Source organism: Lynx canadensis, chromosome B2 (assembly GCF_007474595.2).
Source record: "Lynx canadensis isolate LIC74 chromosome B2, mLynCan4.pri.v2, whole genome shotgun sequence".
NCBI lineage: Eukaryota > Metazoa > Chordata > Mammalia > Carnivora > Felidae > Lynx > Lynx canadensis.
In genome coordinates, this window is record NC_044307.1 from 142031063 (window position 1) to 142058744 (window position 27682).

Genomic DNA, 27682 nt, shown 5'->3' on the forward strand with positions numbered 1-27682 from the left:
GAAGCCGTGCGGTAGACAGACGCGGCTTGGCATCACCGGGGAAGCCGCTGTGCAGCTCGCACGTTCTGGTGTCGGTGGCACAGAGCGGCTCACCGAGATGTGAGCGGATGGCTCTTGGAGGGAAGTAGGGCCTCCCCGCGCGAGCCGTGCAGAGGTTCGTTTCAGGCTAGACCAGGCTGCTCAGGCTTTAGGTGCCATCCATGGTGTCCCGTGTCGGCTGTCGTGAGGGGAGGGAGGACCATGACATGATTCTTCCCTGTCTCTTTCCTCTCCCCGTTTCCCTGCTGACCCAGCAGTGCCAATGGCCAGTTCTCATGGGCTCCTCCGGTCTGCGCATTGCGCTGCTGTCCCGGACTTTGTGCATTTCCACTACTGTGCTGATGGGTCACTTCTCTGTTGCCTCCTCTCCTATATTGATGATGTGTCACTGCTTTGGGTTTGGGGGGTTGTTTTCTATCGACATTGTTTTGTGAGAGTCATATGAATATTTTTAACTGTAGCTCATTCAGTTTCACCGCTGTAGAGTGTCCCATTTTCTGAATACATCTCTATTTTATATTGCTGGAAAATTAGACTGTCTCCAACTTTTGTTGTTAGGGTCCTGAAACAGTTTTTCGGCGCCTGGATGTGTCTCCTTATGTACCTGTGCCAGAGAGCACACTTAGGCATGGACTTCCTGGTTCGTAAGATAAAACGCAGCTTCAGCTTTACAGTGTGATTACGGATTTTTGCCCAAAGTGATCATACTAATTTATACTCCCACTAGCCATGTCTGGAAAAGCATAAAGTACATATTTTCTCTCTCCAGTGTTTTTAAATTATGAAACCTCCGTTGGAAGTATTACTTCATTTATTGTTGTTAAGAGTATCAACCGATCATCTTATAAAGGAACTTTGGCTACACCAAAAGGCACATAAGAGAATTAACTTCTTGACCATGTAAAAATTAATGGAGACAGGGCAGCCTTTCCTTACATAAGAATTCCAAATAATAAATGTAGAAGGAACAAGGGAAATAGAAAAGCAACATTAGGGCACCAGAGTTGTGCTGCAGGCAAGGCCCACTGATAAATGCCAACTAAAATTGTGGGCAAAACTAAAGGAGAAACCGTATACTTGCATTGCTTCAAATATATCCCCCCCAAATATTTACTTACTCTGTTTGCTTTTAACCTACACCCACAAATTCTTTGATGCTCATCCAGGAAGTGGAGCATAATTTCCCTCCTTTGGGTGTGGGCTGGACTTAGTGACCCCCTTCTCATGAATGGGATACAGAAAGGGAAAAAGTCATTTGACTGTGGAGAAACCTGGGAGACACCACCTTAACCACGTGATGACAGTACCATCAGCTCTCCTAAGTCGTGTTTCTATCACACCCCGATACGATGCCTTGTAAAGGACCCTGCACGTCTGTGCTATTCTTTCCCCAAATCTATGACCTCAGCGTAGTCCCGGGAAAACACCAAACACAGATTGAAGGATAAATGTGCCACGGTTACATAAAACGTTAACTTGAGGGAGCCTGGGTGAAGGGTGCGTAAGAACACTCACTAAGTACTCTTTGCCGCTTTATATAAGTCTAAAGTCATTTCAAAATAAAAATTTTTTAAAAATCCAGTGAAGGATTAGAATAAGCATGTATGTTCATATGGTTCACGTGAATAGGGAAATGTCAAAATAACTAAGTTTTAGTACTGTTGTAGAAGTAAAACTTCCCTCTATTCCATGTAGACTCAGTACAATTTGTGTGTTTCTGGTTTTTTTTTTTAAGTTGCTAATTTATTTGCGGTTCCTATAGGTCTTACTGTTTTAAAGTATTTCATTGCTGTATGCTGAAGAAATAAATGTCTCCTGAGGGTTCATGCCTTTTTGTTTTTAAGTTTTATTTTCAGAATTTCTACGTGCTAAGCATTACACTTCTAAGATAAACAGTAGTTTTTCACCATGAGAGACGCAAAAAGGTGGTGTTGATTGCTTTTCTGTTATAAAGATTTATGACACGCTTTCAGCAATAAAAACTGGTATCAGTAGAAAAACTCTAAATCTTACATATTTACAGATCTTGTTAGTTTGTCAATTTGCTTTCAAAGCACATGGGTCATTCATACCTTAGAGTTTCATACCTGACGTTGATATTTGTAAAACACAAGCCCATAAACCCATATCCCTCTTCCTGTGTGTAACAAGCTGATCCTTCCCCCTTTATAACTGCGCGCCTCAGGAGTCGTCACCAACGGTTTGGGGGTGGGGTATATAAAGAACATAATCCGTTAAAGCCAAGTGTTCCTCATAATTAGTTTTTATTCACTGCTGTGCTATTTTAAGGGTGAGGTGTATATATTTCAGCTCACTTACCCATTCAGTGATTCTTACATATAACTGAAATGAGCAGGGTGGCTGCAGTCCGGAAAACATGTCACCGTTTAACCTGGACTGTAGTTATTGAGATCCTTGCTGTTGTTCCTTTGTGTGTTCAATTTTATGTAACGCTAAAATACATAGCTCTTTATAAAATGTTTTACAGATTTATTCTGAAGCGGTACCTATAATTGTAACCGTGTTCTTAAGGCATTCTTCGTTCCTAAACACTTGAAAACATGATTGTTTTCCTTTAAAGTGTTTAACATTTCTTTCTCGGCATTCCTCTGCATTCCTTTTCCTTCTCTGGTGACATTAGAAGCATCTCGGAGCCGTCCGTCGGCTCCCTGGCTCCTAGGAGTGGAAGCCCACGCGGCCTGCTGTGGGCAGAGAGAGGCGGTTCACGGCCGCGCCCACCCCTCTCGCCCAGTCTCTTTCCTGGCTTCCCAGTGAGCTTCCCCTCACCGCTCCTGGAAGAGGCATCCGGCCCACAGCTCTTGCCTTTCCACATTGTTCTGTCTGCCTCCAGGCTCCTGCACACCACTCGTCCAGGGGGCACGCCTTGGCTCCTGGTGTGGACCTACCGCAGACGGCAGCCCCCGGGCCTGCGTGCACCGGCCGAGGACGCACTGTTGTGTCTTCCACACCGCTTACGAATCCGCCCCTCCATCACAGAATTTCTTCCTTAAGAATTTATCTGGCTAGCTGTTTGTCTCTCTTCATTGACACTCTGCGAAAGTGGGCATTTGAGTGTGCAGGATCAACAGTGCAGGCCAACTTAAATATAAAATGTCATTCACGTGTTTTTCCACCTCCTTTTCCATCACCTCTCTCCCCCGCCCACAGCTTCACCTGCAAACCTTAGAGAGGGCATGCCTGCCTGAGGGTTGACACGCAGTACAGACACCTCTCCCCAAATTATTCATTGTTCTCACTTTATTATGTAGTTGTAACCTCACAGGTGGTCTGTCATTTCTATTAATAAGTGCATTCTTTTTAATTTTTTTAACGTTTTTATTTATTTTTGAGACAGAGAGAGACAGAGCATGAACGGGGGAGGGTCAGAGAGAGAGGGAGACACAGAATCTGAAACAGGCTCCAGGCTCTGAGCGGTCAGCACAGAGCCTGATGCGGGGCTCGAAGTCACGGACCGCGAGATCATGACCTGAGCCGAAGTCGGACGCTCAACCGACTGAGCCACCCAGGCGCCCCCAATAAGTGCATTCTTTAAGATGCTGTTGCTCTTAGAATAATAACGGACCAGCAACTGTTCACACATGAGTCTTTTTTAATGTTTTCAGCACTGGCTTGGGCTTCGACTCAAGGTTAGAAAGGGTCTGGAGGCTCTTGGCTGTGTTGGACAATGAAATCAGTTAAGAAACATTTGGGTAGGAACAATAGATTGGGGCTAATAAGATGCTATAGTTTCGTCATATAAGAAAATATACACAATGTCTCTGGTACGTAGAAGGTGCTGAATCAATGGTAGTAAGAGTTGTTGCTAAAAAATCATCATTATTATGTTCATTATCATTATCACTTGTGAGCACAGTCCTAGGAGTGTAACCAAGCAGGGTAATGTTATTTCCAAGTGAAAGTTAATCCCAAATTCCATACAATGTAAAAAAAAACAAAAAACTGTAAGTAAATATTCTTACCAAATAATTTTTAAGTTCAGGACTGCCCATACTGTTGTAAAGGGTCTGTTTGTTGTTCTTCCTACCCTACATGACATCTTGAGACTGTTGTTAATAGTGGAAGAACAGAGAATCTCCCTGGGCAGAGTTCAAAAACTGAGAATAATTTAGGATCCCCCTGAGGCTCGTGCAATGGAAAAAAATTCCCTTACATGATGCATATTTCATACTTATATTGTTTACCACGTCTAAATTTAGAACACAGCACATTTCGTATCAGGAGTTCTAACCCAAGGACCTTTGAGGCCAGCTTCTATTTTAGGTGCTGATTTTTCAAAATCAACGGAAATACAACCATTTTAACAATTTTTGCTTATGATAGTGTGCATGACTCTGAATCCTGCTTCTGTAAAGTATCGGTTTAGTTGATTATCCTACAAATGTCCCTTTGAAATGAGAGTTACCCATAATGGAATCTTGGCTGGAGAAAAAGAAAAAGAAAGTGGTTCTCATTACAATGAATTTTGACTCATGAATTTTCTTTGCATTTATCCTTGGCTTTGGCTAAGGGTTTGTCATTTGTGGCGCTTGTGACTATGTTTAAATTAACATCAAACTTTTTTTTCCAGTTGGCCTCATACATCTTAAGGCTACATGTTATATATATTGTCACATATAATGAAGAGATAAATATTTATTATTTGGACATGTTTAAATAGAAAGTGATATATATAACTTGGAAAGAAGATGCTTTTAGAGCCTAAAAATTAGTGCTTTGGAGGATTTTTTTTTTTCACGGATTCTGTCTTACTGTGCCTTTGCATTTTTTTATTCGTTTAGACAGGAAGCCTAAGCTTTTAACTCATTTGCTGTCTAGACAAACGAAAACAACAGGGACTTGGGTGGGCTGCATGGAGAAGAAACCTACCAATATCATAGAGATTAAACAGAGTCACCGTGAGGTTTTTCCTTTGTGTATATATGGCAGTCAAATTATTGACTCACTTCTAATATCAGTTTCAAGGTGTGTTTGTATCACATGTCCAAAATGATACTTCTAAAATAAGGTTGGAAGGTACGGAGCGATTTTACAGTGTGCGAAGTATCAGTTTCTAAAGAGCTAAGCATCTGATGAGGCTGGGGGTGGTTAGCCTCAGGGATGTTAATTGGAAACAGAGGGCTGAGAATTCATTGCTAAATCTTAATAGCGAAGTCAGTAGGTTTCACTAGAGCATTTATGGTAAATATTTAGAAAGATTTGCATGTGCTGGCTTACTCTATATGGTCTTTGCAGCTGTATTTTACCATAGAGCATATAAATTCAGTGACAGTCACCAGTGACCAGTCAAACCCTTCCTCTCTTTAGCACCACACTTGGCACAAGGAGTCACTGCTCTTAAGAAAGTTAGGGTCCAGTTAGAGAAAAAGAAAAAATGCGTGTCTGAATTTTATACTTAAAATTCTAAAAAGGAGAAGAGACACTATTCCTGCTTTTGAAGATAATGGAGAGACTTTTTAAAAAGACCATTGAACTGGCATTTTAACCTGTGCGTCAAACCCATGGGAAGTCACAGTGAGAAATCATTAACTGTATCCTATTAAAATCCTTAAACAAGAGACCTGAACTAGTCTCATTGATTGAAATATCTTCTCTGTTTCTAATTCAGTGTTTATCCTCGTGCTCTCTTGGGGCACTTCTGAGCAAGAGAAGACCAAATGTGTGTCTGTTCTGCAGTTCTCTATCAGAGACTGATCTAATACTATCAACTAATTGTATTGAGGGCCACAGCTTAGAGTATGTTGGAGTCGATTTGCTTTTGTAAAAACCCACTTATTTAATTAAACAAGGGAGTAAGATTTTCTAACTCATTCCCGGGTCTTGGAAGAGACGGTAAGGTGTCCCCAGCATTACCTGAATTTATCCTTTAGGAAGCTAACTTACTAGATACATTGAATACCATCAAAACCAAAGATGCCTCTGGATGTAGTAAGTCATAATAAATGAAAAATATTTTTAGGGAGCTGGGGGTGGGGAACATGTTGGACTCCGAGCTCGGCAGGAAGTGGGACCAGTGCATGGTGGATGCGGTCGTGAAGATAGGTGTCGGTTTTGGATTAAGACTGGTTTTCTCACTTACCTTCTTTAAAAGAAGAATGTGGCCATTAGTCTTTGGTTCTGGCACGGGATTGGGAATGGCTGACTCCAACTGTCAGCATGATTTCCAGGCTCCATATCTTCTACACGGAAAATATGTCCAAGAGCAGGAGCAGTGACTTCCACCTGAGAACATCCCAGTGGGAGGAAAAGAGAAATCGTGTCTATTCCTCAGGAATACTGAAGTGCCCTGGAGTCAGCTGACATTCTTCTGTAGCAATGTCATCAGTAATGCTTTCAACTCCAGCACACTGTTTATGTATTTGAAACCAAGTCTGTTTCTTGTTTTGCATTTTCTCTCTGGAAATTGCAAGGAGGTGGTCTTAAAAGAAGTAAATTAAAAGTAGGCAGCCCCCGCCCCGTAAATTAAAAGTAGGGAGGATCATCTGTAATATGCAGACATGAGAGAATTTGTATGTCTGTTATGTGTATGTGTAGATCTCTAAAAATTCTTCCTATGCTCCTCCTTCGTGGCATGTTCCCATACACACCCCTCTGTCACTGCCCTTCCCCACCCTGTCCCATCGTATTGAATCAGGGACATATCTGCGCTCTGTGTTAAGTCATAAGTGTTTCTCTTGTCAGAGTCTGCTAGCATTGTTATTGCTCCCCGGTGGCACTTCCTGCTCCGTGCAGTGAAATCTCCTGTACCTGTCGCTCGAATCAGAATGAAAATTTTACATGGGCGGAGAGACGATGGTTACAGAGGCAAAGCCTTTGCAGGGAACTTCCATTTAAATTAAATTTTAAAGTAAAACAAGCTTTTCTTTTCTAAGGCACTGATTTTCAAAAAATAACTTAACCATTGGCGGCAGAGGTTACGTTATTTTGGGGGCGCTGGAAAGTATTCAGTATTCTGAGTGATGTCACATACTGAAAACCCAACTCGAGAGCTAGATTTTGCCAACTCCGCTTGTCCGGGCAGAATACCGAATTTACTGTGTATGAGCCCATGCAGTCATTGCCTCACCCATCACTCCACACAGCAAAGATGCAAAGGGAATGCTGTGGGGCAGGGGGACTCTAGCCCCTTAAAAGAGTCCTCTCTGCAATTACCTTACCTGCCAGCCTTCCAGCAAGATAAATGGAAGCACTGTAGCTTGAAGGTGCCTTGGTCCGAATGAGATGCAGTAAGGTCTCTCTGTTCTTTACAGGCATCATAGATCTGATAGTACTTATAAAAGAAGAATAGAGTTGGTGCCCTGCTGACTAAATTGTCCTCTAGAGGAGTATTAGTTACAGAGCTTCTTTGTTAACTAGGCTGAATGTTTAAACCACTGTTGAACTTCTTTTATTAACATGTTTTAAGATAGCTATACATATGGATACCCTGAGTGTCTGCAGGGCGGGAATATTTCTCTATAATTTACATATAAAAGTTACGTGTATGTATAATAGTAATATAGAAATTACATCTTTTTATTACTCTTCTGTTGCACTGAGGTCTAGTCAGCACTGAAATTCTGATGATATGTTGAACACTAAGAAAGCCACCGTTTTTATATTTTTCTCTTGGTATTTCCTTGATCAGCTTGTTGGATAACAGAAATGTTTTTCATGCTTTTGCAGCTTGAATGAAGCTTTCTTAACACCCATCCGTGTCACCTGTTCGGCCGTAACTTGGAATTTTAAGGGAGGACAGGGAAGGAATTTACAGGTCGCGCAGAGAATGTTACAAATTTCCAAGTAACAATTTGTTTGTTTGGGTTTCTTATGAAGAAAGATTTGCATAAGAGTATTTAACTTCAGATGATGATGGTTAAAAAAAAATTGAATCTATGTCAAAGCCTTTTCTATGTTTAAACCCATAAGTAGTGTAATAAAAGATAATAGTTTTATCTCTAGTTATCTATTAAAAATTTGTTTTTCCTGCAACGAAGCATGAAAAGCCCACTTCTCCCCCCTCCCCGACTGTTTCTTGCCCGACGGACCCCTTGTTTATTGACGACAGATACTTGTTAGGTGTTAGAGAGTGCGTGCACACAGAGCCCGCCAGCCATCGTCACGGGGGCTTCCCAGCTTCCTCCACTCCTACAAAGAGAACGCGGCTCTGTCTGGCTCCCATTCAGTATTTTCCGGGTGGATGTAGATGTGGAGTCGGTCCCTGTTCTTGGCGAAGCTCCTAGGATTCCTGACATACAGGGTGTCACCACGTGGTTCGACTGAGGCCTGGCGCTCTCTCATTTCCCCCAAGGAAGAGGCAAAGGCAGTAGACCCCGTACTAGAAACACTTCAGCTCTGAGTCAGGGGTTAGCAGACTTTTTCTGGAAGGGCCCGACGGTAGATATTTTGGGCTTTGCAGGCCACGGGGTCTCCATCAGAGTCTCCATCGTAGCCCCGAAGTGGCCGTGGTCGGTACCTAGAGGGATGGCGGTGACAGCGTTCGATGAAACGTTAACAGATACTGAAATTCGAATTTCAAGTATTTTTCACGTATCACATAGTATTACGCTTGACTTTTTTTTTCCTCTCAGTCATTTAACAACATTTGGTTCGCGGGCAGAGCGAAAACGGGCAGCGTCCAGCTGGAGCGCCCAGGCCAGAGCTGACAAACACCTGCTTTGACGAGCCCCGCCCGTGTGTCCCTTTGCAGTTCTGTGAATTGGTTACATCCGGTCAGGAGGGGGCTGCATTGGGAGCAAGTTCTTAAACCCCAACCCCTCTTCCACCCCCCGCACCCATCCTCGCTCTGAGCCTGTGCCGTGAGGAGTCCGCAGAGAGCCGGGGGTGGGGGGAGGGACGGCTGGAACTGGCCCTGTTTGCTCTCTCAGCAGATCGACATGAGTGCACGAGTACACTTCTAATTTCGGTCTTGTTTCTAGAGAGTCAGAGAAGTGCCTTGATTTCTGAAGGGTGAATACTTTCTACGTTGTATACAGCGTGTCCCTTGCTTAATAACCTTTCTCCCTTTCTGACCCTGCTTCGCAAAAGTTGTGCTCAGTTCCAAAAGTCTGCATGGAACTGTTGTTGAACCCGGTAATCCAGTTAAATACAGTGTTTTACCAGCTGAATATGTGCAAAGTCATGCAACTTGTGGGCCCTGAGTAGAAACGTTTATAGATTTTATCCTCTGAATTTTGAAAATACGATTCAGTTTTCCTCATTTTATTTTGGAGATTCGATGATACTTTCTCCAGTGGTGATACGTTCAATCTACCCTGATACTGTTATATTTGTTATTATGTTTGTTCCTCTAAACCTAGATGCGATTCTTAGATGTTACTCTTCTTAGCATAAGAAATTTTTGTTTTTCTGTACCATTCATTTTTGTGAGGTTCTTGTAGCTATTTGAGAATGTTATTTTTTAATTGTTGGCACTTTCGCTGTTAAGAAAGAGAAGCTCGTTATATGATTTAACAGATGGTTAACAGAGAAACTTTCCAGGAGACTGGGATCCTCATCCTGAGTTTGCTTTGTGACATTTGGGGGTACCCTGAAGACCCATAACCAGCTATGCTTTACCTGGTCCCTTTGGTATTTCTTGGTCTAGATTCAGTCTACCTCCACCAGTTTTCAAAGCCCTAGTTTTAGAAGTCCCACTAGTAGTAAGCAGTGAGATAAGCTGAATGAGTAGAGGGTGTAAGTTAAAATTAAATATGCGTTGTAGACAATAACAGAACCTGGCATTTCTGATCCCATTCTGCAGCATTTAGTCCTAGATCATCAAGGCAAATAATTTTATACTGCAGCCCAGCCTTTAGAACTCAGCCAGCTCTAGCTCTGGGCCCCACCTGGATCTCCAGACTCTCAGCGACCTGGGAGTGCCTGCTGGTGGGTGACCCATTCCGGACCCTGGCACCACAGCAGTGAGGAAGGCCGAACTCCAGCCTCTTCCTTTCATTCTGACCAGGTTGCAGAAGACTCCTCTCTCAACTCTCTTCATCCTCTTGAGTGGATGGTTCTGTCCTCAGTGCTGTAACCTTCGACAGTAACTAACTGAGCTGCAGTTTCTGTGCCTGTCAAATGGTGATGTTAATAACTGCCTTACAGGGTGTTAGGAACAAATCGGAGTTGGCATTAAAAATTGTTTGTTTAGCTTAAAGTTGTTATAAAAAGTAAGGTATAACATGAGGACCCATTTCTGCCAACATAACCTCAAAGGGATTTATTTTCACAGGATCCTACAAAAGTATACACATAACTATTTTATCATAATGGCACTTACAGTTACTTAAGATGTAAGCATTTCTTACCACAAGGTTTAATTAAAATTCTGTTGTTCCATTAGAACGTAATCGTTTGAAATTCACATAGTCCTTCAACGTTGACTCCAAATAGAAGGATCCGGAGCTATAGTTTTCAGTTTATGGAAATCATCATTTCTTTCAGATGGTAAAGTCACCATCAGAAGTGCTGTTTCCTGTAACTCTTGGAACAGGTTTGGGGGACAAGTGCTGGCAGCTTAAAGGAAAGCTGTCAGGTGGTTTTATGGAAGAGAGGTGTACAGCTTTCTTCACTCTTTAGGGCTGGGCCAGATCTTAGGGTTCAACTCATGAGAGACCTCCTGAAAGTCTTCTAAGAACGAGTGGCCATGCTCTGAATTTTGGGTATTATCTAGAAAAACTTTGTCTCCGAAAGGGGCATTGTTGCAGTTTTGAAATACTTTTTTGATCGGGCATGGATCCAAGAGTGTTACTTTATAAACCTATCGGTGTTTCTTTCTCAGGACCTGTCTGGCTCCATTGATGACCTCCCCACGGGAACGGAAGCCACTCTGAGCTCAGCAGTCAGTGCGTCTGGATCCACGAGCAGCCAAGGGGATCAGAGCAACCCTGCTCAGTCGCCTTTCTCTCCACACGCATCCCCCCATCTCTCCAGCATCCCCGGGGGCCCGTCGCCTTCTCCTGTCGGCTCTCCCGTGGGAAGCAACCAGTCACGATCTGGCCCAATTTCTCCCGCAAGTATTCCAGGTATTCATTTCTTAATATTTATTATTCCACTCGGTGGTAAAGACAGACCTAGTGTCCATAAATGGCAACATACATTCCATGGTTTGTTTTACTATTCAAAAACGTGGTGATGAAACCACATGGTAATGGAACCATGTGTTAGAAGCATAACTTTGAGAGCCCCGATTCCCAAAGATATTCAACTAATGAATAAACAATAAACACTCAGTTACTAAAATCGCCCGCTAGTTTGATGTTTTTGGTTTGGACATTGACCTTCACGCCAGAAATTTATTTATTCTCAGTGTCTGTTTTGTAATGATTCTATGCATAAGATTCTCTGTTGATGAGTGCCACTGAGGTAAAATTGTGGACAAGTATCGGCCTCAGTTTTTAGGGTTCTATTTAATTTATTCCATGGCAGTCAGCTTCTAACGTGTAGTGTGTGTCCCTGCCAGTGTTTTCCTGGGCCAGCACACATTCACGTCCTCGTCACTGATGGAGACTCGCCTCCTGGTTTTGACGAAAGGAGTTCACGCGCCAGGGAACTCAGCAGCCACACTTCGTCTGTGTCTTTTACCCCCTTTATTGTGTACGTGGGGGTGTTTGTCTGTCTTTCTGTTGCATCATACTCCTCCAGCTTTCTTCTGTCAACATCATCCCTTTCTTTTATCAGCAAATTACTAAATGTAATTTATTTCCACGTAGCTTTTGCTAACATGATCTAGGTGGCTGCCGGAAAGTGCCTTTTACTAATGTATTAGAACGAATATTAAATTGTGGATAAATCTTCTGATAGTTTATTCTGTTCTCTTGAAAGCATGGGTGGTAGTTTTACCCCTTCTTACATTTTACTGCTTTTGTATTTAAAAAATGCTTATTATGGGATGTTTTATATATGTCTATATATATGTTTATATTTATATAGATATCTATATCTATATAGATAGATATCTAATAAATCTATATTTATATAGATAAACATGTATATATAGATATAGATAAACATATATATCTATATATAGAGAGAGAGAGATAGATAGATAAACATATATATATGTATATATGTGAACACATACAACATGCCAATGATGAGACATAGCTATCAAATGAATACTCGTGAACCCACCGTCCTGTTTAAGAATTGGAGTATTACCAGTTTTGCTGTATCTACCTGTGTGTTCCTTTCTTATCTTTAGTCCCGTCCCTCTTCCCTGCCTCAAATACTCTGTGAATAGTTTTTTTTTAATTGTTCTTTTTGGGTGTTTTGTTTTGTTTTGTGGAAGAATTTTATTACAAAAAGTCATAGAAAATATTAGTTTTATTGAGTTTTGAGATTTATAGAAACGTTTGTAGAGTGACTATATAATTTATCAACCAAGCTGAGACACTTTTGGGGGCATGGAAGTGTTGCTATTAATAATTAGGGGACAATAGGCATAAACTAGGAAGATTCTTGTCAAAACAGAAAATGTGGTTATCCATTCATGCTGTAAATGGTCTCCCACAATTTGCTTTTTTGACTAAATGTTCTGTTTCTAAGGTTCATCCATATTTTAGATACAGCTATAATATAGCACATTTTGATTTAGGCATTCTGATGTTAACCTTTCTTTCAGAAATATGTTTGTCCTTACAGAGATTGTAATTAAACCTGGATTTACCCACCTTCAACATTTTTAAAGCTCCGAATACTTTATATTCCAGAAATCCTTAGGCAGTTTTTGGTATTGAGACGATTTTTGAAGCATCAACTACCTAAACATTAGAAGTCATATGTAAAGTATTGTACTTGTTGAGCAAGAACTCCTTTCGAAAATTGGATCAAAAGGACTTTTCTTAGTAATAGTAACTTCAATGAAAACTCCTCACAGGGATAAAGATATTATAGCTTTTTATTTAAAATCCCTGACATGGGTAATTCACAGTCTGGTGATTTTCACACATATGTTTATCATTCCAGTGGGGATTTTGAAACTCCTTTTTCACTGTTTGGATTTTGATGTGGTGTAGAACACATGCCCAACAAAAGGGCTCACTTTGGACACATGGTACCACATACTGTGGAGGAGGTAGCTCGGCCGGTGAACTGGCTTCAGAGTCTGGTGCTTAGCTCTGTGTCGTGCAGCATAGAGTTGGTCAGCGGATTACGCTTCTGATGACCCCCTAGCCCCATCTCAAATGAGGCCTGTTGTTTGTAGTCGCTGCGGGTAAGGACCTGAATAGGAATCTGTCTGCCAGCTTCTTGGGAAAGTAAGTCTGTAGTAGAATGCTTTCAGGTTTCTTGGAAACGTTGTTTAAAGCACACAGCGTGTTTTTAAGCTTGGGTCCGAAATGCTAACCGCCCAGGGCCTACGTTTTCATTTCACCATACTAGTCCAGATCAGCTCCTTGCATCCCTGTGGCACAGGGAAAAAATGACACAGCGGAAGTTCCACTTTTGGTGGGGAGGAACGCCCTTCAAGTAGATCCGTAACCATGTTTGCTGAGTGTGAAGGTACCGAGTAACGGGACTGTGCAAAACATGGCAGAGAGAACGTTTCTTTAAGGTTCGTGTTATTCTAAGAGGAGTGACCTCCTGGAAAAGCTGGTCGGCAGTTTCGACACCTGTTCACTTTTCTCCTGGGTGGAACCACAACACTGCAACTGGATGGACTTTCATGTAATTAGCTGATCTCATCTCATTTTATCGCCACCTACTAGTTTTATAACCTCGGACAGGCCTCTGAGCCTCTCTGTGCCTCAGTTTCTGCATTTGTAAAGATAATAACCACACCTCCTAGGGTTCCTGTAAAGATTAAATGTTGATGCACATAAAGGAGACACATGGTAAACACTCAGTGCGTGTTCCCTGTCGCTGTGGTTCTGGTTATCGTTAACCGAGACCCGGAGGCTTGCCCTGTGCTGTCCAGAGCAGCACAGGTGGTTTTGGCAAGTCTTCTGATTGGGAATCCAGTGGCGTTCTTGTGCATTTCAGAAGACATGAATGCCGAGTTTCCAGTGACAATTTGCTGTGCTTACTGAGGTCACTCAGTAGGACCTGCTCAGAGCCAGCCATGGAAGCATAATGTATTTTTACAAAGTTGAATCTATGTTTCTTCTAACTTGGGGGAAAAAAAGATGGTAGGTTAGTGGTTGATCTTCTTGGGGATCAGGTCTGAGAAAGTCCAGAGGAGGGGGAACAAGCATCTGCACCCTTGCTTCACTTAGATCACAGGCAAATTGGTGATTGTGTGGTACAATGAGCAGGCAGTCTAACGTAAAATTTAACAACGGATGCAGTTTAAAATCCGGGGTGATTCCCCATACTTTTTGTATGTATTGAGACCACATCAACTAACTGATCAGTACCACCCTCTCAGTGGCATTAGCCATGGCTGCCACATGCAGTTGAGCAGGTTCCTCACTGGACAAGGACATGGGCCAGAGGGGTAAATGGGAGTGAAATTCAGGCTGTTCTGTGGGAAGGGGCACCCTTTTTTAATTCATGCAGAGGACTCACACATTTGTCCACATGCTGGCCCTGTACCTCCGGGCCGTCCTCCATGGCTTGAGTCCAGATGCTACCTGTTTCTCCACTCTGTTCCCAAAGCTGAGCCTAGGGACATTACGACATCCGTTTTTGAGAGATGCTCATCGTAAATCTTATGTGCTGTTATTTTAAGGGGATTTGTTAGAAATCATGCATATTTTTGTTGAAAAAGAATTTGGTCTTCTCTTTCCCTCCACCTAGCCTATATGCCCTTGTTTTTTTCCTTTTTTTTTTTTTTTAAATGTATTTGTGTAAACTTGTCATAGGTAATAAAACCACATTTTAGGGATGGTCATAACGTTGCTTGTTCTTTTGTTTTAAATTTAACCAAATGCAAAGACACTTTTCCCTTAGAGAACAATCAGGCCCATTTAGTAATCTCACCTTCTCTTTCCCATCCTTAGTCCTTATGTTTAAATTTTGTTAATCCACGTTAGATCCTGAGATAATGTACAGCCTCCCGCCCTTGGCCTCTGAGTCTGTACTGGTGAAGTAAAACCACCAGGTAGTGATCACATGGTTTCCCACCCAGGGCAGGATACTCAGACTGCTGCTTTGGGAACATCTGTTTGGAATTTCCCCATTTTTATTTTTTCTGTCTGTAGTCTTGTGCTTTCTTTTCTCCCCCTTCCTCTCATTCCCAGCACTAACTTGTTTTTTCTGACCTCACTTCTCTCCCATCACCTCCTACTCGACTTGCTACTGCCTCTCCCTGTGTCAGATTGACTCTTTCAATCATTGTCTCTCCAGCAAGTCATTGTTCAAATGCACAGCTGTCGTGTGGCTGATAGCCTAGATGCTGTAAAGCCAGAATGTTGTGGGGGCTTCTTCCTAGTGCTGCTTCCCAGGGTTTGTTGAAAAAAGAGCAGTCATTTTTCTCCATCTCTGTCCTGGAGAATGAAATTGACAGCTAATGAGAACTATCACAGAGGTAGATAAACAAAAGCCCAGTAAAGCATCCCGAATGGCTGAATCTGTTTCTTGCCTGTTAAACCGTTTCTCCACCCACTGCAAATTTGCCCTCCTATCATGCTGCCTCACGAACATTGTGAGTGTCATGGGAACAACTACTGTGATACATTCTGGCACCACATCGGCCCTGGCACATCCCTAACTCAGTGGGGCTTTTCCTTCCTGCGTTCTTTTGAAAAGCAGGATGGAGATTTTTCGTGGTAAGTAGCCACATGGATTCTCCCTTTGTTTGCACATAACTCCAGCACTGCAGCAATCTATGGTTAGAAGTTAAAGAATTTCAGCCCTGGTTGTTTAATCTAAATGAGCATTTGAGGACCCAAATGTATACGTTACTGCATCCCCCCGTGCCATGATAAATTTTCTTGGTTTTTGCTGATTGTTTTCATTTCTCTCTCCTCTTTACGTTGATGTATTTATACTTAGAGACGGAAATGAAATATCTTCATCTCTCTAATTGGCAGTGTGCACATATATACACATTTAAATCGGGCAAATCTAACATCGGGTGCAGTTGATTCTGCGAGGTCTGATATTAGGCATCTGGTTTCCCTTCTAATAAATGATCCCATCCCACTGTACTTTGGCTGCTTACTGGCTTACATCCGAGAGTTGTTTGCCTCGGTTTTAGGGAAATAAACTCTTGGATCTTGAATGTATCGTGCGGGTCTTGCACTGGGCCTCGTTCGTCCTAGCACGCAGTGAGGCTGACACAGCACAGCATCAGAAAGCATTGCCGTTGCCAGCAGATTTAGTGGATGTTAATTTCACTTGTCTTGCCTCCAGAGCCAACCATTCCAGTTTACTAACAAAGCAAAAATGTAAATAAGCCCAACTTTTTTTATTTTTATTTTATTGGCTAAAGGCTTTTGTCAGCTTTTTCCTCCGTGTGCTGTAAGCAGCCACAGTGTTTAAATATTAAGAAGGGTGAGCTTACAGCGGGGAATGGTGATAGGCAGGCAGAAATTAACACTTCACAGCCTGAGAAACATTTTTGTTTACAAAAACTTTAACTGTTCAGACTGCTAGGAGCAGTTCATCGGTTGCGTTAACAAAGACCTAAGGATGGTAACTGTAAATCTCCGAGTAGATTTCCCTCGTCTCTTTTTTTTTTTTTTTTTTTTAAGAACCGGCATCTGTGCCAAGAGTCCAATTTTAAGTCCTTTTCATCTGACAGGAGAAGGGCTACAGATTAGAACAGCCTGGGACCAAAGATACACAACTAGGTTTTCATGTTAGTGTCCTGATGAATACATGTTTGTTTTCGTGGCCATTCCTTCTGGCTTAGTCGTAGGTATCTATTTTAAGACTAATCAAAGATCCTATCTTCCTGGCCATCACAGGCAGAGAGAAAATAGAGTTGCATCAGATATGAAAGTAGAACTCTCCATTTTTCAGTTTTATGTGCCTTGCTGTTTGAAGTCTCACCTCCCACATCGCCCCTCCCCAGCTCCACTGCTGGCCGAAGGAGACTGGGCGGCCCTGGGTCAGGGTGGTTTAAGAGCTGAGAGACCGTGAGGGAGGAGGGCGACGTGGAGAGGAGTCTTTCATTAATCTTTCAAGAGCTGTCCTCATCACTCCCATCTTTTGCTGTCTGTGCCTCCCTCCTCTGGAAGCCCTCCTTTCCCTACCTCTGCAGTGGGCTGGGGCATTCCCCAGGGCGCACATCTGCAGGCAGCCTCCAGGACTGAATGGCTTCCCGGGAGCCCCCCTGGACGCAGAGCGCCCGGCCGTCTGTGCCCCTTTACCTGTGCAGACTCAGACCTGGCAGATGACTTTCGTTGCGTCCTGTGAAAAGGACCACAGGTTTTAAGAGCCTGTAGAATGGCCAGAGATCGCCCCTCCACTCTCATAAAGCACCAGTTACCTTATGGTTAAGCCTGATTCTCTGAAGCGTTATCATGTCAGTTCCTGGATGGTGAGTGATGCATCCCGCCTACCAGCTGGTCATCATGAAATTGCACCCCTCGGGAAAATCTGAGAGATGCTAAAAGAATGAACTCCCAAAAGGGTAGCACATATCTTATTAACTATGGAAAATGTAAACTCTTTGGGCAGCACCGTGGTATATTCAGAGCTCTCCTGTGGAAGTGCTCACCTGGTTCTCCCCTCCGCTTAGCAAGTGAGAGCTGAGATTTCCGTGGGAGCCGATAGAGCCGCACAGACAAACAAGAAGATATTCTGGTCAAAAAACTCATTTTCTTGCTTAATCTGACATTCAGACAAGCAGATTCTGGAAGGATGCTATAATGGGAAAGAGAAAAATGAATTGCATTTAGGAGTTAGTCATAGGCTGGAGTGAACAGGAAGGATTTTAGTGAGAGGAAATGATAGTTCCTGGTCTAATTTGTCAAGATTAGTACCTATAAAATGAACACCGGAGGGTGCAAGCCAGTATCTCTCGCTTTTTTAATCCATTCCTGTCGGATTTTTAGAACTCTAAGGGCTGAAGCCTAACGCATCCTAAATAAATAAATTTTCCACTCTTCAGTTTATCTTTGCTTAAAACTCAGGGTAAAATTATGAGTTGATTTCACTCTGTGTAAGTGGTTCTAAACCGGTTTCCTGTCATGATCACATCAGTAGCGTCTCTGAAATGGCACTGCACGTAATGACACATTTTTTACTTGAAAGTCTGCACAGTCACCCTACCTGGTAATCTTATTTTAAAACATCTATCAAGTGTTCCTTTTTGGCTTCTCTCGAAGTAGAAATCCTGCAACAGCTTGTTGCAAGGAAAATGCATGCTGCTTATTGGCAAGCTGAGCAGGAAGAAAAAAAAATTCTTAAACACAAAATGCCATTGATGTATCCGTGTTTTTAATCTGTGGCAGCCTGGAAAACATCAATTCAGCAGTTCTACAAACCGTGGAGAACTTCAGCCAGTATTTTTTTCCCCCTTACAAAGTAAACTATTTGTATGTTACACAAAACAGTAATTTCAGATCCATTCCAAATGATGCTTAGCAACACTTAAGAAAGCAACTATATATTTTGTCTTTGTGAGAGATGTGATTGCATCTCCGTGTGCCGTAGTTCTTAGATACGAGAGCCTCCCCCTTTAGGGTACTAATTTAAAATTCCGACCAGGAGCCTGGTTATGGAGACTCAGCACTTTGGTCATGGATATGTTCCTGCTGTTTCTCGAGGGCAGGTCCCCCACTGCTGACCTGCGGCCAGACCCTTGCGTTTAAAGCAGGTGCCCCAGGGCTCCGAGCTACCCTTTGCTTAGGAGGCCCCTCCGGACCCAAGTCAGGTATGTTGATAATTGGGGAGTGAGTATTTCTTCTTTTTGTCAAAAGCAGAAATATTTTCAGTTCTTCCATTCCACTGGATTTCCAACTAAACCTTTTCCACTTCTTCCTTCACATTCAGAAAGAAGAGAACATTAACACACATCAAAATACGCATTCCCAGTCGGTTTTGGCTCCCCCTCTCAGTTAAAATTAAGTTACGCAGTTCGGTTTAAACTCTCCTCTCATTTTCCATTCCCTTTCTTCGGTCTTCTGTGTCTGAACATATAGGGAAGGCCATGTGACCAGGGTAGTGTTTTGGTGTCGTTCTCGCTCTGTCAGGTTGGCGGCGGCTAATGTGTTTCCCTGGCCGATCCAGCCGTCCACGCCCACTTTTCCATTATTTTTTTACGCTGTTCACTGTAGGAGCACTTCATTCGCCTTGTTTACTGTTTGATTTCATTTCTCCAGCTGAGTAGACTGTCACCCCCTCTAAACTTGTGCTTAACTGAGTAATGCTGCTTCTTGAATCAGCAGAGTGCTGCTGCAGTTGAGATGCTATTGGCATTGACCTGCTGTGTTTTCTGTCCTCCGTGGGAGGCGAGGAATTGGAATGGAGGGGTACCAAAGCTTTTGGGAACTAATTTTAGCCCAGAAGTAAAAGTCTCCCAAATCATCTGACTTCTCATTTAGGAAAGTGGTGGTAAAATGAGTGGTCCTTAGAGTCAAGATGTCCCTAAAGCTGACTTCACAAACTTGTGGTCTGTGTTTCTGTATTTTCTAAAGGGAATAAATACCAGTTGTGAAGTGAACAAGCGGGTGTTACGGCTATTTCCCTGTCTTCTGATAGCCCTGGAGCCAGGATTATTATGATGTGTTGATTGATTATAGCCGTTAAGTCTCTTACTAATCAGTTTCATCACTTACTCTCAACTCACACACTTGCACCTTTGATTTCTCTTCCATAACAGGGTGATATGGGTTGTCATTGACTAATGAAGAACAGAATTGGTTTCGGCATGAGACAAACGGAATGCCGACACCAATCCTAAAATGCATTAATCTTTAATAATTCACATCTGCATGTTTATAAATGATATAACCAGGGATTGTTAATGTTGATGTTCTCCCTTCCAAACAGAAAGTGACATAGGAGTTTGTACTTGCAAACTACACTAAATGCATATAGCTGAATGCCAAGAATGTGACCTTGCTGAGGATGCCAAATGTATTAATTCACTGGATGGTTTTTTTGAAAAGTAGCATGTTGTACTTTTGCTGTTGGATAAATCAGGTGATGTCCTGAGAAAGGCCAACAGGCCCAACTGCTCCTTTTCCTTCCACCCTTGTTTATCATTCTCTTCTTTTCATTCACTGATTCAGCCAAGTCCCGAATACATCTTATGCTGCAGGCGTGTTTCTGGAAACTGGGGACAATGCACTGAACATAAATGACAAAGGACCCTGTCCTCATGAAACTTAAATCCTAGCGGGAAAGATGGGAAATGTAGTTTAGTACCAGGTATGGTTAGGGGAAAAAAATCAGGTTGCTTCTTTCAGACAGCAGTGATTGGGATAGGTGTCTCTTAGAAATTAATATTCGAACAAGGGACTCAGTGAACAAAGGCAAAAGCGTTCACTCAGTGAATATCTGGGAGACAGGGGCCCCCGCAGAGGGTCAGCAAGCACACGGGCCCTGGATCAGTACTGCGTTTGGTGTGCTGGGCAAGGAAGTCATTGGGGCTGGAGCACAGTAAGGAGGGGGAGATGGGGACAGCGTGGGTAGGCAGTTAGATCAGAGGGTGACCAAGGGCCAGCTTACATGGGGCTTTGTAAATTACTATTGGGATTTAAGAACTTATTTTAAGTATAATCGGAAGCCACTTGGCAGGAAGAGAAGGCAGAGAATGGGGTGATCCGATATATGCTTTAAAAGGATCATCCAGGTTGCTAAGTGGGCTACAGGGGTCAAGGTTGGAAGTGGGGAGACTGATTAGGAGGCTACTTCAGTAGCCTCGGGGAGGTTGGTCACGGCGGGATGTGTGAGTAGCAGAAATGGGGGCGGAAGAGTTTTGACCCCTAAGTTTGGTAGATGGTGGTTCTGTACACTGGAAGACAAAGAAAAGAGCAAGTTTTTGAAGAGGGAATCAAGAGTTTGGTTTTGAACTTGTTACATTTGAGATGCATATTAGGCATCCAGAGGGAGATTTTGAATTGGCAGCTGGTTGTAAGAAGAATCTGGATTCCGAGCAGAGATCTAGGCTAGAGAAGTACGTTTGTGAGTCATCAGCATTCTCGACGAGATTACCTAAGGCACCTAGCCTGCATCATAATCACCTGGAGGGCTTGGGAGAGCAGGTGACTGGGCTTCACACCCAGTTTCTGACTCAGTAGGTTTGGGGTAGAGCTGGAGAATCTGCATTTCCAGCATGTTCCTAGTTGATGCTGAAGCTGCTGGTCTGGGAACTGGTGACCTGGGAAACGAGCAAAAGTCAGTCGTTCCCAACCCTGGCTGCACAGAGCATCCTGGGAGAGGATGGGTGCGAGGCCCAGCCCCCAGAGGTGCCGAATTAGTGGGTCCGGCTGCAGTCCTCCACCAGCACTTTTTAAAAAGCTCTCCAGGTGATTATTTTGTATAGCCAAGGTTGAGAAATACTGAGAGAAGCATCCTGAGGACTGAACCCTAGGGCCCTGAGACGTGTAGAGACTGTGAACAGGGAAGGCAACAATAGCCAGTGGTAAAAGTGGAAAACCAGGGAGAGCTGGGGTTCTGGAAGCCACCCAAGAAAGTGTTTCTAGAATATGGAGAGACCACTTCCCCTCCCTCCCAGTACAGCTCAGCACTTCTCTAGAAGTGTCCTGAGGGCATGTTTTAAAGGGAGCCAGGGTTCCCACTTACCATCATGTATGTATTAGAGGAATTTTATGGATAAATACCTCATGTTTTTAGGGCAGCATGTTGCCGTCTTTTGACCTTGCTATAAATAGGTTGTGATTCAACTGAAATTATAATGTCACAGGAAGAAAATTCTTGTGATAAAATAATTGCTATATTCTTAGGTCTAACTCCCAATATTAACAGAACCCCTAGTTTCGCAATTGTTCCTTGAAGTCTGTTTCACACAAAATCCAAGAATCATGTCATTTAAATTCTACTTGAAAAAGGACGAAAACCTGTATTTTTTGAGAGCTGAACCTCGGTGTATATACTCTCTCTTTTTTTTTTATGTTGCATCAGTGCCTAATATTGGAAGTTGACGGCGGGAACTAGTTCAGTATTCCATGTGTTCATACCTACTGATTGTGACTTTATGTCAGCAGCTTGCTCCTAGAGCTGAATTCCTTTTGCCCAGAGTATCCATCCCGCCCCTCGCTAGCCTGGAAAACTACTTATTCTCGATGATCCAAGTCCAGCGTCCTTCCCTTTGCAAAGGCCTACGGCTCCCTCCGTGCCAAGGAGAGTCCACCTGTCTCTCGGTGGTTCTCCAGCTGGCCCAGGGGCCTGTTGAGGGCAGTGAGCACTGCTTTTTTTTTTTTTTTAAATCCCTGGTGCCAAGCATAATGCCTGGCAAGTCAGAGCATACTCAGTAAATGCTGACCAAATTAAAGAGTTTACAGTTCGCTTAGAATAAGTAGGAACTCAAGAAAAGAAAGTTGTAAAGTTGATTACTTCTATGACCTGTCCTCCTGTGGGCTGGGAGCCATCTTTCTACCTTTGTATTTCACAGTTCATGGGATCATTCTATTTCCCTTTCTCCTGGAAGAGATTCCACTATGACAGATGATTTTACTTTCTTTTCCCTTAAAAATAAAACCTGAAATAGTAGTCCTAAGATTTGTCAGTCTAAACCAGACTTCTGCAGTGTAGGCCCTGCCTGATTTTAATCCATAATACACAAAAATTGTGCCATATAAAAATTGTAGCAGGGGCACCTGGGTGGCTCCGTGGTTTGAGCATCCGACTTCAGGTCAGGTCAGGATCTCATGGTTTGTGGGTTTGAGCCTGCATTGGGCTCTGTGCAGACAGCTTGGAGCCTGGAGCCTGCTTTGGATTCTGTGTCTCCTTCCGTCTCTGCCCCTCCCTTGCTCATGTTCTCTGTCTCTCTCTCTGTCTCTGTCTCTCTGTCTCTCTCAAAAATAAACATTAAAAAAGATTTTTTGATCATAGCATAATTCTGGAATTTTCCAACATCCAACTTTTTTCATTGTCTCATTATTTTAAATAAATTATCTCTTACTAATAACTAACCCTATTTTCAAAGAAAATGGCCAGTTGAGAACAGATTGGTTATGGGGAGTATTGTCATAATCCAGATGATATTCCCATCCCCCAACTAAGTGGCATCCGTGTTGGCTAGATAAACATGGGGTGGTGAGCAAGGGCTAGCAAGACTGGAATCTGGGCTTCAGTAACACATGAATCCTACGCTTGAGATACTTGAAAGTGACAAGTGGAAGATAAAAATGGCTGTTTGTGAAAAACATACATTTCAAAAGCATACTTGCCGAACACTGACTTAAAGTCTGAAATTAAAGAATTGATAAAAAACACACGAGCATATGGTCCAGAATGCCTTCCTTCCTGTCCGTGTTGCCTTAGTCTGTCTCCTGTGCTCTCAGAACGACTCCCATACCAGAGGCCCCGGTGACCTGGGCTCAGTCCCCCAGGCCCCTCTGCAGTCAGCTCTGAGAGTGTCACATTGCCCATGGCCAGGCCCTGTTCCAGACCCTGCTTTGGTCCTAAGTGGCCCCTGAGAGCACTGCTGTTCCTCTCCCCACGCAGCCGCCCCCGGTGCTGCTAACGGTTGGCTGCACCTCTTGGAACATAGAGATTTCCATCAGAAGCTTTGGATTTCCTTAAGTTTTTCAGCATGATGCAATGCTTTAGCTTTCTGTCAATTTTAAAAGTAGTTTTAGGGGCACCTGGGTGTCTGCAGTCAGTTGAGCATCTGACTCTTGGTTTTGGCTCGGGTCATGATCTCAGTGTCATGGGATCAAGCCCTGCATTGGGCTCCATGCTGAGTGTGGAACCTGCTTGGGATTCTTTCTCTCTCCCCACCTCCACCCACTCCCCGACTTGCTTGCTCACTCTCTCTCTCCCTCAAAAGAAAAAGAATAAAATAAAATAAAATAAAATAAAATAAAATAAAATAAAATAAAATAAAATAAAATAAAAGTAGTTTTATACCAAGAATTTAGAAGGCTTAAGTTTTATCACAAAAATAAGCACTCATTATTTAGTGTAGTTACAGATATAATGAATTTTTAAAACCTTTAGAGAATAGTATTTTAGTACATAAGTTGACAATCTGATACCTTTTTTTTTCTAAGATTTTTTTTCATGGTTTTTTTTTGTTGTTTTTTGTTTTTTTTTTTTTTTTTTTTGAGAGAGAGAGAGAGAGCACGGGCAAGGGAGGGGCAGAGAGAGCAGGAGACAGAGAATCCCAAACAGGCTTCATGCTGTCAGTGTACAGCCCGATGCGTGGCTCGATCTCACCAACCATGAGATCATGACCTAAGCCAAGACCAAGAGTCAGATGTTTAACCAACTGAGCCACCCAGGCACCCTAACAATTCCATTTCTAAATAGAAAATATGTAGAAACCATGTTGCCTGTAATACCAGTAATTTGGTCCGTTGGTCCCAGGTTTATATATACTGTGCTATTTTCCTCAAATTCTAATATTTAATTGCCAAAGTATCTATCTTTTCCTGTGTTATCATATATTCGAAAGCAGCATTTCTAGGCCTAGGAAACTGACCATGTGCACCGCCCTGGGTCTGCAAATCAAGGGAGTCCTCCCTGCGGGGTGTGTGAGCACTCCTTTGTGGATTTCTGGTGTGGATGCCGGGGGACTCCAGTGAGTAAGCATCAGCGTGTGGCACTTTTCACAGCTACTCATGTTTGCAGTTGAGAGTTGTCATGACATGTGGGGACCCAGAATGAGAAATCTGTGACAAGAGAGGATGGAGGCAAAGGAAACTTTTGTTAAAGGAAAGAAAGTGCCTTGGCGTTAAAAAGGCCTGTCTCTATCAGGCAGCACAGAGCAGCGATCAAGTGGAAAAAAGGGAGCAGGCAGGCGCCTCATCTAATCTTTCTCCTGGGGGCCCAGGTGGACAAATTGGCAACCCTGTTCACAGCTTTTTTTTCCTCTCCCCTTTGTACCATAAGAACTGCTAATCGGATCCATGCTGCTGCAACTGTGGTTAGTTATTAACAGAATAAAAGCAGATTTCTTCAAAAGAACGGGTGGGGGAAACGACTGTACAAAATTGCAAGGTTGTTAGAATCTTAAATGCACAGCAGTCGATTTTTCCCTTATTCTGAATTATACGATGAATGCAAGTCTTTCATCTGTCACTATACCCATTTCTTCAGAAGGCAGCCAAATATTAAGCTTCTCAAACAAAAAAAGAATCTTAGAAAGAGGAAAAATATTGAGGAGGAATAAGAATGGGTAAGAGCGGGGGGAAATTAGGTTTTGTCTTTATTAATTGGTCCTAGTGAGAAGAGATATAAACTGCATGCTCGATCTGGTTTCCCCTCCCCCGCCTCTTACCTTACATCAAAGCAGGGATTCGAGCAGGCTTAGCTGGTAGCTGTTCTGCGTTCTGTGTCTGGAGATCATGCACGAGGCAAGTTCAGAACCCGCCACTTCCTTACACTCGACAGAGCGCTGCGGAGCCGCACCCCCTGGGGGGAGCTGTGTGCCACCCAAGCGCACCTAGGCTTCCCCCACCCCTAGGGGTTTCGCTCTGCACCCCAGAGACCTCCAGATTGGACACCTGAGCTTTAAAGCTGTTGAGAAGAGTGTGTGTCCGTGAGAACACTGAGTATAGACAGGAATAGTCCAGACCAAGGACGGTTGTGTAGGAATTTCGGTGCATCTCTGATATGCGGAAGAGAGACCTCGTGACCTGTCCAAGGTGCCCAAAGGCGGAAGTGACTCCTGCTTTCAACCAGATCACATCTTTAGTCATATTACCTATTTCCTTTTCATGTCGTCACACCGAAAGTTAACTTAACTTGATAAACTTTCCCTGAAGTTTTGTCTTCTGTTTACTGGCCGCCTTTCTTTTCTTTTTCCACGACCACAGTTTTAGTCACTTCGCCTGAGTAATTGCGGGAGCAAAGACTGTGTCAGCTGAATGGCTCTGGGAGGAGCATGGCCAGCCAGGTTGAGCCACACTGCTCAGGCCCAGCAGCAGCTATAGGTCCACATTGAAAATCAAGCTGCCGTAAAACCAGAAGCCACCTTTCTCCCGCTCCTTCCGGGTCACTTGGGAATAGTCCAGACCAAGGACCTTTTTAAAAAATTAATTAATTAATTTTTAAATGTTTATTTTTGAGAGAGAGACCGAGCGTGAGTGGGGGAGGGGCAGAGAGAGGGAGACACAGAATCTGAAGCGGGCTCCAGGCTTCGAGCTGTCCGCACAGAGCCCGACGCGGGGCTCAAACTCACAAACCACAAGATCATGACCTGAGCCGCAGTGGGACACTTTACCGACTGAACCACCAAGGCGCCCCAGAATGTTCTGTCTTAAAGCTGAGAATCTCTGGTACATCGGTGTTTCAGGATTCTAGTTTATCTTTAACCAAAGCCTGTAGTGACCTGAAGAGTAAAGTCGAGAAATCTGTGTTGTCTGTGTTCTCTGACTTGTTACACACCTGCAAGAGCCTTTTCAGTTCTTGTCTCAAGTTCTCTGTAAAAAAGCATCCACCCCAAAGGCCTGTAATGAGTTTCAGATAATCAGACTATTAAACTGACTTCCATGTGAAAGACATTACATAACTTTGGTATATTAATAAAAGAGAGCAACTGGAAAAATTCAGTTTGAATCCAGTGGGCTAGATGAAATATGTGTTACACCAAGTTGGTCTTTGTAATGAAAGCGAACAAACGAAACCCCAAAGCACTTGTGGTACAACCACTCTGAAGGCGTAGTTCTCACACAGAATGCACCATATTTGCTGGTCTTTTATTTGTCAGCTGCTAGGCCTCGGAGGCTCTCCTCTCCAGGACTCTAGCAGGGAGTTAGAAAGGAGGCTCCAAATCCTTAGACTGCAGTTGGGCCAATACTTGAAAAGCTGAATCCAGCAGGTGATTGTTCAGTTAGAATGAAGGTATGTGGTCCCTCTATGGGTTCTGTCCCATTTGGGGCATCTTGGGAATTCCCTCATTCCTTCAATGACTCAGAAGTACACAGGGCAGGTACACCTCCACTGTACTGACTTATCTGTATATTTGTATAGGACCTGACGGCACATCAATAGTTGGCATTATCTTGGGTGAAGATTTAGGGAAATCTAATTCTACTTTGGAAGAACGTTTGAGCCATAGGACGTGGAAGGATTTGTCTTTCCAGATTCAGGCTAAGTCTTTAAAGTTGGGGGACCAGGGGCACCTGAGTGGCTCAGTTGGTTAAGTGTCCGATTTCGGCTCAGGTCATGATCTCATGTTTCATGGGTTCGAGCCCCGTGAAGGGCTCTGTGCTGACAGCTCGGAGCTTGGAGCCTGCTTCGGATTCTGTGTCTCCCTGTCTCTCTGCCCCTCCCCTGCTCGTGCTCTCTCTCTCTCTCTCTCTCTACCTCCCTCTCTCTCTCAAAAATGAATAAAAACATTAAAAAATTAAAAAAATAGAGTTGGGGCACCAGACCGCTATGGTTGTATTTCCGCTGGAGGGTACAGCTAGGGGAGAGTGTTGTTACTTCATGTATTATACTGCTTTTATTTGAGGTGGATTTTGTTCACAATTAAGAATTGTGTTGGCAGTCTGTTCCCAGCTGCTCTCCCACCCTCCAAACCCCAATGCAGCACCTCCTGGAAAGAGCAGACCTATTTAAATCACCAAATAATATTAAGTACTATATGTCCACATTCAGACACTTCAGGTAAACTCTT

The 27682-nt window shown here is 43.2% G+C and overlaps 2 protein-coding genes across 9 annotated transcripts in view; both read left to right on the top strand.

The window, feature by feature from the left end:
- ARID1B (AT-rich interaction domain 1B) overlaps nt 1–27682 on the top strand; it is a 433036-nt gene that overhangs the window by 292451 nt on the left and 112903 nt on the right. For all 8 annotated transcript variants that reach the window (XM_030316661.2, XM_030316667.2, XM_030316662.2 and 5 more), the window contains one exon: nt 10820–11063. In XM_030316661.2, coding sequence (XP_030172521.2) covers nt 10820–11063 — 244 coding nt within the window. The remainder of the gene's footprint in view (nt 1–10819; nt 11064–27682) is intronic.
- Nucleotides 5950–6529, top strand: LOC115514562 (MICOS complex subunit MIC10-like). The gene has a single exon (XM_032593269.1). It carries the CDS (start codon nt 6000–6002, stop codon nt 6270–6272), a length of 273 nt encoding a protein of 90 aa, XP_032449160.1. The 5' UTR covers nt 5950–5999; the 3' UTR covers nt 6273–6529.

Bases quoted from the DNA above. Each gene is read 5' to 3' on its own strand.
- LOC115514562 (XM_032593269.1), top strand. From the start codon at position 6,000: ATGAAAAATATTTTTAGGGAGCTGGGGGTGGGGAACATGTTGGACTCC.